At 37.8% G+C, this 11,053-nt stretch overlaps 1 protein-coding gene across 6 annotated transcripts; it reads left to right on the top strand.

Annotated features, from left to right (window-relative positions):
* Window positions 1-176: 176 nt before the first annotated feature.
* On the top strand, window positions 177-9,830 carry LOC101736489 (ankyrin repeat and MYND domain-containing protein 1). 6 transcript variants are annotated; one of them, XM_021350628.3, is made up of 15 exons: window positions 178-415; window positions 1,878-2,051; window positions 2,857-3,066; window positions 3,430-3,630; window positions 4,058-4,245; window positions 4,791-4,911; window positions 5,274-5,457; window positions 5,540-6,044; window positions 6,143-6,311; window positions 6,392-6,595; window positions 6,675-6,914; window positions 7,134-7,263; window positions 7,350-7,542; window positions 8,382-8,715; window positions 9,650-9,830. In XM_021350628.3, the coding sequence occupies exons 1-15, from the start codon at window positions 272-274 to the stop codon at window positions 9,809-9,811; spliced, it is 3,159 nt and encodes a 1,052-aa protein (XP_021206303.1). In that variant the 5' UTR covers window positions 178-271; the 3' UTR covers window positions 9,812-9,830. The 6 variants fall into 6 exon arrangements, with proteins under 6 accessions (XP_021206306.1, XP_021206303.1, XP_012549319.1 ...); XM_012693865.3 differs by having other exon boundaries at window positions 5,534-6,044; XM_021350630.3 differs by having other exon boundaries at window positions 276-415; window positions 1,897-2,051; window positions 5,534-6,044.
* Window positions 9,831-11,053: the final 1,223 nt, after the last annotated feature.

The raw sequence follows: 11,053 nt of genomic DNA, 5'->3' as shown, positions 1-11,053 counted from the left end.
GAAATGCTTATAGAGCATTTAATTATAGAACAATGCATATATATCGTCGTGTTGTTACAAAAACTAGCTTCATTTAGTGAAAAAAACGCGGTTATTTATGTAGAAACCTAGATTAAATCCTCGTCATAGCCGGTAATATATTGTCTTTGCAATTGTATAAATACGATAGTTTGTGAAAAGCAATGTCAATGTCAAAATTCAATTTCGTTTCACCAGTTATCCTTTAAATCCTTCAATCGGAAATTTACTATTATTTTAATTTTTATTAATTATGGGGTCATTCAATAAATTGACTGCACTTATCGATGTATTTACGACTAAAGATAAGTGCTGGCCATATGTTCAATATTATATTGGAGATAAAGACAAGCACCAAAGGAGCGGATTTGGAGAGAATCATTGGAGTGGTGCAATAGTACAGTATTAAATATATTTAACAATACTCATCATTATAACATAATAATATAATATCATTAAATCAGTAAAACGTTTTAAAGAAACGAAAGTAGCTACACTTAATACAATTACTTACTTTATCTTACTTTATTCTCTTTGCAGATAAGTTTAATTTAAAAACATTTGAAAAAGTAGATCAATAACTTTACAACTATCTGATTTAGCTAATGTCTATTACTAGTATATAAATCTACAGTGGTTTTTACGGATGTTTCGTTATAACTACTGAACAATGCATCCGATTGACTTGAAACTTGGTATCCATATGTAGAAAACACATGTACTTAGTGGATAGGCTAATAATTTATATGAGTGTTTGACTCCCTAATAATAATGACAATAAATAATAATGTTAATTTTAAATGCGCAGCCAAGCGGGCGAGTACGGTTAGTACTATATAAAATTCCCAGTCGCAGTCTTGTAGCATTGATTTATCAAAGTACCTATAGGCATCGTATACACTTGATACTTCTTCAAGGTATCTTCAAACAAAGGCTTTTAAGCTTGAACATTATATTCAGATTGATTTCCAATCAAAATGTTATCTTAGTGCCAAGGATTTGATTATCTACTTTTTGAGTAGCTGCGTCAGAGAGATCGTAGGGTACGACAGCTGGTGGATCGATATAATTGAGAATCTAGTCCAATGTCTCTTTGTGCGTTGCGGCGTTCTTGTTATCATTTATTCCACTGCCCATCTTCTTCTTCTTCTCAATCGCTCCCTCATTGCTTAGGATCGTGACTCCGTTTCAGCTTGTCGACTGCCAGCCTCCATCAGTTCCGGTCAGTTGCCTGGTATAGTGCAGCGCTAAGTGGTCCGCTGGTTTGCTCGGAGATCTGGTCGGACCAACGTTTGAGGCTCCGGCCTCTAGAACGTTTTCCTTCTACTTTTCCAGTGGCCATCAGACGTTCCAAGTTGTCTACACCTCTGCGGGCAACGTGGCCAAAGTAGCGCATTATGCGTTGCAGACAGATGTTAGACAGGCGTTGAGCGTTCTCCATTTTAAGCTGTTGTAGGACCGAGATGTTCGTGCGGTGGGCTGTCCATGGAATCCTTAATAGGCGGCGCCAACACCACATTTCAAAAGCATCAACTCTCTTTCGGTCAGCTTCTTTCTCCATAGAGAACGATTGGAAAGACCAGTGAGTGCACAAGATGAATTTTGGTCCTATTGGAAACATTACGATCTTTCCAAACTTTGCTCAACTGCGTCATAGCTGTTTTAGCCATTCCAATACGCCGGTGTATTTCAGGCTCACAACTCCCCTTGTCCGTGATCACAGAACTTAGATGAATCTATGTTATTCTACACTCTATGGGAAATTATAAAATTTACCTCATTACTTCTTTCTTCTTCTTTCGTCTTTGTCTTCCTAGTAAGATATTATTAAAAAAAGCTAATCTAAAATTACTTTCTAGTCTCTTGAATGCTATATAGGCCGGTTTGTACAAAATACTATGCACGGAATGGGCGAATATAAATGGCAGCATCAAGGTCCGAATGATATATTTGCTAGCTACGAAGGATATTTTTACGCCAATACAATGCATGGTTACGGCACTATGTCATATGCAGACGGAAGAGTTTTTAGTGTTAGTGGTTTTATTATTTATATTACGACGGTTTCGATTACGTTCTATCATACGCTTTTTTCGAAATTAAGTTTTAAATCTTCAATGTTTAATGCATGTGAATTATCGTTCAATTTAGATTCCATGCCCTAATATTGTCTTTTCGACTTTCAAATTAACGAAACAAATAAAATAACAAAATAAAAAACATCTCTAGCTACTGGTTTAAATAAAGCCTTTGAGTTCGTTTGTCACAACTGTCATTACGGATCCTCCCGATTCATTAACGGTACTTTTACAAGTAGGTACCACAAACACCGGTTACCGTCCTTATCGAACCCGTCGCCGCGTCGCTTGCGACGAAGGGCTCGACGAGCGAATTAACCCATAGACACAGCCCACTGAGTTTCTCGCCGGATCTTCTCAGTGGGTCGCGTTTCCGATTCGGTGGTAGATTCTGCGAAGCACTGCTCTTACTAGAGTCAGTGTTAGCATCACTCCGGTTTGAGCCCCGTGAGCTCACCTACTAGCTAAGGTTACGCTGAAATAGCCTCTCAAGGCTATTAGCTTAAGGAGGAAAAAAAAAATTCGTTACTATCGGAACTGAACGCGATGTCGGAATTGGTCGGATTGCTATTTTTTGTTTATTGTACGCGTCTGCAGTGTACTAATGTTGAATTTTACACTCTACGGTCGTTCCGATGCCAAAAATGTTCTTCATGATTTAAATTGCGCGCCAATTCATGAATTATTGTAATATGTATAGTGGTAAATCGTACAACTTTTATGCAAATTTATGTTTCGTTCTAAGTATTCGATTTTACAGGGATTATATTATAACAATATGCGTTGGGGGCCAGGTATTGAATCCCATATTAATTTACAAGAAAACGTGGGATTGTGGCGGGGGAGTCAGTTGATTCGTTTGGCCTGGCGACCACAAGCACCAAGCATAACCCTGGACCTGACCTCGGCTGCTAATGGAAAAGATTTCGTTGAATCGTATCGCACTATGCTCCTACCAAAACCAAGTACAGTTAAGTCCAGTTTTTAAAATTTTCTACAATTCACAATGTATTGGTATTATGAAATATTTCCTCCTCCTTAAATTTTCACACGGTACTGACTCTTTGAAAAGATGTCTTAATAACTCGTACATTAAAATATGAGTATAACGCATGATTACTTATTGATGGATATTATTATACTTAAGTCATAATATCTGTTAATTTTCCGTTTTGTCGGATTCTTTGTCCGTTATAAATATTGTTTTGGCCTTATTAGTGTTTTTATTGTCAGCATAATCCTTAACTTTTTTTTAAAGAAGTATTTTTGCATAATCCTTTACTTTTTTTAAGAAGTATTTTTTTAAATAATGAAGACTAATCGTTTTGTGAAGGTTGATGAAATAAATAGTGCTGTAGACTTATTGAAGGATTCCGGGTGTGACCCGTTACTGGCCTCAAAAATATGGCATAAATTATATCCTAAAAATTGCACCAACGTGAAAAGCGCTGCTTGTAATATTCAACTGTTTGAACGTAATTACTATACTGAAGGCTGTTACTCTTTAGAAGAATTACACGAATGGAATGATGAGGTAATACTGATTGACTTCGCTCGAGTTTTTTAATACTAAACTGGAGACGATGATCTGAGCTAATTGCCCATAAATACGATAGTGGGGGCCTAACGATTGAAGCTTAGAATTACATACAACGAACCTTCCGAACACAATCATAATACCATTAGAGAGTCGCGGGTGTACAACGTAGATATGATAATATATCTTTCAAGGGGAATGGTGTATCGGTGTGATAACTCAAGGAAAAACAAAAAACCTTTCCATAAACTTGTGCCGGGTGTCATGATTATTATCAGGCAAATTTCTACTCTAATGATGACTGACAAATTGCGCTCCGATACCAACAGTCTAATAATTCTATTTTACAATACATTTTTTAATTAATGTAATTTATTTGACAAAATTTGCATTTTACATAATCTTTATTAAATTGTATATACAGATAACAGACGCAGAACCAAATCTAGAAATCCATTACGCTTGGAATAATAGTAAAACAATTTTGCACATTATGAAGCATTGTTATAGACATGAAAATCAAAGATCGACTTATAACATAAATATAGCGGGCATACTAAGTGGACAAAGATTTTTGTTTAAATCTCCCGGAATACACGAATTAAATTGCAGGTAGAGTATTATTAGCGTCATAAGTTTCACAAGCTGACTGAAAATTGTCAACTGCGTTGTAATCTTATGCCGTGCCATGGACACTGATTTACCAAATGGACTCGTTTACCGCGTGCTACAATTTAAATATTTTCAATGTTTCAAATGATTCCTTTATGTTCATGGGATAATAATAGTAATAAATGATTACTGCGGCCTCTGGTTGCGTAATAACCCCATAGACACAGCCCACTGAGTTTCTCGCCGGATCTTCTCGGTGGGTCTCGTTTTCGATCCGGTAGTAGATTCCGCGAAGCACTGCTCTTGCTAGAAATAGCCTCTCAAGGCTATCAGCATAGGTAGGAAAAAATACGTAATAAGGTTAACGCTGATATAACCTCTCAAGACTATCAAAATAATAAAATATTCGTACAAAGTTACCAGAGTAATCTTAAAATTTTAAATTTGATTTACGACCTGACTGTCAGGGATTTAGTTTTAAAAAGTAGTAAAAGTGTCCCACGTTGGAAGTATAAGTAAAGTTTAAATAACTTCGGTAATTTAAGGACGCTTCTGATGGCCTCTTATCTCGGATACCTTTCCAAAGTAGCGCAACTTATAATGGAGAGCAACGTGCATCCAGATGTAGCAGACTGCCAAGGGAATTCAACCATTATGTACGCAACTGTAAGCGTGAAAATGTCATTAATAAAAAATAAAAACAAATACCTACGATAATCATAAACGAGTTATTAAAGTGTTGCCATGTTACACAACGCTTGGAATACTTTCTCGTATTTTTGGTATCCTTCACGGGAGAAGTTCCTTACTTGAGAATAATGAATTTGGAACTTCAATATTTGTGTAATTTTTTAAAATAGCTATAATGCACTCGCTTTTTTGCCAAAGTTCACAAGTTTGGGTTACGTACGTTTTAGGTGTTGAATGATTGTAACATATATTATTAAGAGTTGTATGAAGATTTCCTTACCCACTTATTGCATAAAGTGCTTAAATGATTGCCTTTTATAAAAATTAAATATTTTTAGGCGGGTGAACAAGTTGAGATAATTCTATTTTTGGTGGAGGTTGGCGCTGACATTAATTGTTATAATGACTCATGTTGTACGCCGCTTGGTTTAGCTTTGATGAAACTGCTATGTGTCCAAAATGATATACCCATATCGACAATAGTTCAGTCTTTATTACCACCAACTTCTACTCAACAGTCATGTTAGTTTTCATCATTGTACTTTTTTTAAATCTCGCAATAGAATTAACGTTGAAATTGAGATCGCACTAAATTTAGGTACAGATAAAATAGAAAATGTGTCTGAATGGAATATTGTGAGAGAGACACCTGCTCTCAGCCCTGGTCGACCTTTTACAAGATCTCCAAGTAAAGTCAAAGCACCAAACACGAAAAAGCTAAAGTCTTCAATTTCACTAAAGGACGCACCGAAAAGGAAACAAGAATTATTGTTTGAAAAAGAAATAAACTCCGACACTAACTCTTTTGAGTCATTTTCTGATAGCGAAAGACTTTATACCAGTATAAACAGTGAATTTATAATGAAGATCGATGATTTATTCCAACAAACAACAGCCAACAATATTCTGTTCTATCTTTTCGAAGTGCACGATATGGTCAAAGAAGTAATTGAAAACGATGAAGATCATAAAAAAGCGACCGAGAAAAATCCAAAGAAAGCATTATCTAAGGAATATAAAGTCAAAACGAAATTAAGTAAAGAATTGTTTCCACAAATTGTTGAAGATTCTTCATCTATCACTAGCGCGGATAAAGCTAAAAAGGAGACGTAATTATGGATTAAATGTTATTTTTTCGAGCAGAGAATTATATTTAAGTTCCTTGAACCTTTTTTTAACTTTAAATAACGTCTTCGGTTGTTTTCAGTTTAGATAGAATTAAGCTTACGATACTCCAGTTATGTGATAATGGTGCGGATCCTTGCTTAGTGAACTGTCCACAGCCATCCCTGGTAATGGCGATACTCGCTAGTTGTCCGGAAATAATTTCTGAGCTTGTAAGCCGAGGAGCTGATATAAATATGAACTATTCCAATGTAAATAACACATATTTATGTAGAGATTCTGATTTGTTATAAAATACAAAGTTAATACGCACGCTCAATAAAATTTTCAGTTTAGAAATTACACCGCTTTAGACTTGGCAATTTCACTTCCATTTACATTTGTGAATTTAGAAACGATTCGTACCATTCTAAAAGCCGGCGGAAAGGCAAACCATTTACTGCAAAGTATGGAGTATCCAGAATACGATAATAATGGACCGACATTGTTACACGTTGTTCTTTCAAAGACAACAGAAAGTGATACTGAGGAAGAGGTTAGACAAAATAGCTAAGCCAAAAAAAAACACGAAAATCATTTTAGTAAACTCGATGTTCAATGAAGTTATTTTACAGATACGTGGTCATATTATAGCGCTCCTTCTAGAGCATGACTGTGATCCAACCATTCAGTTCAAAGGGAGGTCACCTATGGACATTGCCCTTTCAAAGAGTTTGGATATTTTTGATATATTTGTAAAATCACCGAAGACCAATCTTAATACTGTTATTAATAATAGCAATCAAAATGTTCTAGTGAAGTTGTTTGTCGCAAATTTTTGTAATACTTTATCATTGACGGATAGATTACAGATCGTAAGTGTTGTAATTATTACCGATCATCTTAAAATCGTGGTGACCGTTGTAACATTGCAAATTACGAATACCTTATTTTTACGTTATTAGGCCATTAACAAAACTGAAAAGGTAAGTTTTAACTTTCTTTATAAAAATATTCGGGCGTCAACTCTTTCTTATAAAATTAAAAATAATCATGCATCTGTTGAATCTATTTCATATAAGCACTTCTTTCAGTTAACGAATTTAATGCAACGCGGCGCGAATCCTTTGCTGGAATGTTACAATGGCTCTGAAAAATATCAGAATTTATTTGTTTTTGCAAATAAAATTATGGAAAATTTTGAATCGCAGCCGAAACAGCACGGTGTGTACTAACTGTACTTTAGAACCATAATAAACTATATAACGCTGACCTCTATGAATGTCTCATAAATTATTATTTTTAAATAGATACAAAACCGAAGAAAGCTGATAAACCCAAGAAAGAGGACAAGCTAGCTAGTAAATCTTTAGGAAAATTAACCTCTGACGAAGTTGAAGATTACAAACAAGCACTACAGTTGGTTAAGGAATACGCCAGATATTTACATATCACGTGGATACAGATAAAACTGGTTAAGGAATTGTCAGACATAGTCCAAAGGTATATATAACATTCGTGAGCCAAACAAAGACGGTGTTTGGTTAATTATTTTTCATTTCGAGGAACAAAAATGTTTTGCAGTTACGCTGTAGCCTAGACATTTCGACTTCTGCGAGTGCACCATCTCGCAGACGGAGGCGGCGGGGCGCGTGAGAGACGCACAAGCCCGCCGCCGGCGAACGGGGGCCAGGGAGGTGGATCTCGTCCAAGCCCTGGCCCTCTAAGCGTTTCGGGTCCCCCTCACATGTCGGTCTGGGGACCGGCGAGGGGGCCTAAGAAGACGACGTGCAAGCTACTCTGCACGTGTTTCACGCATGAGCATCCGGGTGATGGAAGGCCGGCTATCCTCGACCCACGCTGGTTCTAATCCAGTGGGGTATTCCGTAGGATAACTCACTCTAACCAGCGCCATCTAGGCGGGCTTTGGATAGCCTGCCAACCAAGAGGACTGGTGGTCGCGGCGCCGATGACTGCCGGTCCGGCGTCCCGAGGGGAAGAGTAATGGGAGAGATATACTCCGTACTAAACACTTCACTTTCCCCCCTTTGCCTTTTCATGAATTCTGACTCATGCGAGGTTCAGACGTGGGTTGTTGAGCGACAGGAGGTTTAATTCAGTTCGACTCCGACTTGCCCCGCCCCCATCTCCAGTGGAGGTCGGAAGTCCGGCGACTTCCTCCTGACAAAAAAAAAAGATATTTGTGAGCCTTTTTCTATAACAAAAACTGCTCATGCTTTTCTTTTTTTCATGCTCATGCTAAAGCATGGGCAAACATAGTGCCCGCTTAAAGTAAAATACAATTGCTGATTATTGTACAACAATTTAATCTTCCCATTTAGATATAAACACCGACACTGGAGCATGATCATTAAGGAACATAAAAATTGGAAACAAATGAAATTATGGGTAACAACACGAAGATGTTTGGAGATATGGAACGTTTTAAGAAGTAGTCAGAAATTTGTAAATGGGAAGAATATTTTAAAAAACCTTTTGTGCATTGTTGAATTTTATAATGTTACGCCATTTGGAAAATCATTAACAAAAATTACTGCAGAATTAAAAGACAGCGTAGAAAAACAAGTTAAAGGAATTCTACGTGAACAAGAACTTAGTAAAGCTATGTCAGATTCCACGTTGTCTTATGTTGCATTTGAGCTGAAGGAAGATGCAGTTAGTTTTTTTTTTTAGCTAGGTTTCTTCTCTATTTCACAGGGGCTTTGAAGAGCTATCAAGGGTGACACGAACATCTTCTTTAAGCAGATGGACGTAGTTTCGTAGATGATGAAAAAATCCTTTGATGAACACTCAACAGCACTAATAAACGCAAAACAATTTATTACTGTTCATCAATAGCTATTTTAAGTTTAAAAGGAAATTTTAGGCGTAAGGGCAGATGTTAGCAGTCTCCCAAGCCCCGTGAGCTACGGGTGGGTGGCGCATTTACGTTGTAGATGTCTATGGGCTCCAATAACCACTTAACACCAGGTGTCCATCCATCTAAGCAATAAAAAATAAAAAAATTTTTTTAGAACCAGAGAGGGAGAAGAGAACCAGAACATACGTCTGTTTTTTGTTTTTTATTTTTTTTCATTGCTAATTGGGTGGATGAGCTCACAGCCCACCTGGTGTTAAGTAGTTACTGGAACCCATAGACATCTACGACGTAAATGCGCCATCCACCTTGAGATATAACTTCTAAAATCTCAAGTATAGTTACAATGGCTACGTCACCCTTCAAACCGAAACACATTACTGCTTCACGGCAGAAATAGGCAGAGTGGTGGTACCTACCCACGCGGACTTAAAAGAGGTCCTACCACCAGTAATTACGCAAATTATAATTTTGCGGTTTTGATTTTTATTACACGATGTTATTCCTTCACCGTGGAAGTCAATCGTGAACATTTGTTAAGTACGTATTTCATTAGAAAACTACCCGCCTGGGATTCGAACACCGGTGCATCGCTCAACACGAATGCACCAAACGTCTTATCCCTTAGGCCACGACGACTTCAAGCCCCTTGAGGTTATTAGCAGTTGGTAGGCAAAAATGCCTTAGGCATGCTATTCTCCAGATTGAGGTAATTTTACAATAATGTTTTAGGATCAATGTTTCAAGGTCTGTTTTGAATGTGCAATGCCATTTCAAGTTGAAAGAATCGAATGTTCATGTTGTAAGCTTGTTTTGTTCTGTTGCGAAAATTGTGTCAAAGTAAACGAAGAATGCATTAATTATCACCCTTGTATTGCAATCTTGAAGAAGTAAATGGATGACATAAAACATTTCTATGGTATTTTCTTTAATCTATTCAAAATCATGTGCAAAAAAGTATGTTTTAGGCAAATAGTAATATTGTTGTAGAACAAAATAATATTTTATCACTATTTATGAGGTAGGTACCTAATATAATGGTAGCTTACTACCCCTTTAAGATCGGTAAAATTCTATACAAGGTGAGAAAGTCGCATGATGTAGCTTAACGGATTCAAAATTTTTTATGGACTGTAAATTCTTACCATTTTATTAAAACATTATTTCTTTTCATTTCATCTTTTGTCGTTTAATCAACTTAATTAATCTGTTCCATTTTAATTTTTTAATAAAACAGGCATGGTGGTCTTTTAGAACAATAGATTAGTCTGTATAATAACATGGACTCTCCTGTTTAAAAAAATTCACTACCATTGTTGGGAATTTCTGTACATCGGTGTTCAACAAATATATCTATGCTCAACATTCAATATTTAAATCAAATAATACGACGAAAATGAGAGGAGCGAAGCTGTGTGAATTGCGTGTGTGTGTGCACGCTTGCACCAGGAAGACGGGACGCACGTCGGCGGCTGCGGACTGCGATGCGGTCCGCATTTTCGTCGTCGCTGTCGTCGCCGAACATACTGTGGAAGAGCAACCCGGTCGGCGGTGTATCGCGTTCCGACCCGGCAGGCTGGTTCTGGCTCAGTGGGGTATCCCGGAACACCAGCGGCATCGACTGGGCGGCCTGGTAGGGCCGCCGTACCGCGGAGTCCGACATCGTTGGTCGTCGACTATCGCCTCGACGACCCGTCGGTCGGGCGTTCTCGGGGTGGCGCCGCGTGTCTGGTTGTAGTGTTGACCGCGGGAATCCCCCTACTCTGACCGGGTTCTGACCCCGGACGGAGATCGGACGTCGGGTGTAAGAGTGCAGGGGAGTCGTTTAGTGGGTGGGCCCTAAAATCCTTGGGCCCGCGATCTGCTCTCAACACCTGCAGATCGTTGAGTCTCACTTACCCCGCGCGCCCCCTAGGCGCGGGGACCTCGTAGGAGGATCGGCCCAAGGCCCAAAAAAAAAAGGTTATTCAGTTTTAAATGTGCACAAACAGTGGTTATTAAACCCTTCAATATCTGTAAAAGTGCACAGATGTGGGAAAATTAAACAATTGATATTCTCAAAATAATCAATTCTATCTTATTTCGCTTCATTTCATTGTTCATAAAACCCTGACTTAAATGTCTTGTTAAAAAGCT

This window comes from Bombyx mori, chromosome 5 (assembly GCF_030269925.1).
Source record: "Bombyx mori chromosome 5, ASM3026992v2".
NCBI lineage: Eukaryota > Metazoa > Arthropoda > Insecta > Lepidoptera > Bombycidae > Bombyx > Bombyx mori.
Note: the sequence above shows the minus strand (reverse complement) of the source record. Positions and strands in the feature narration are given on the sequence as shown.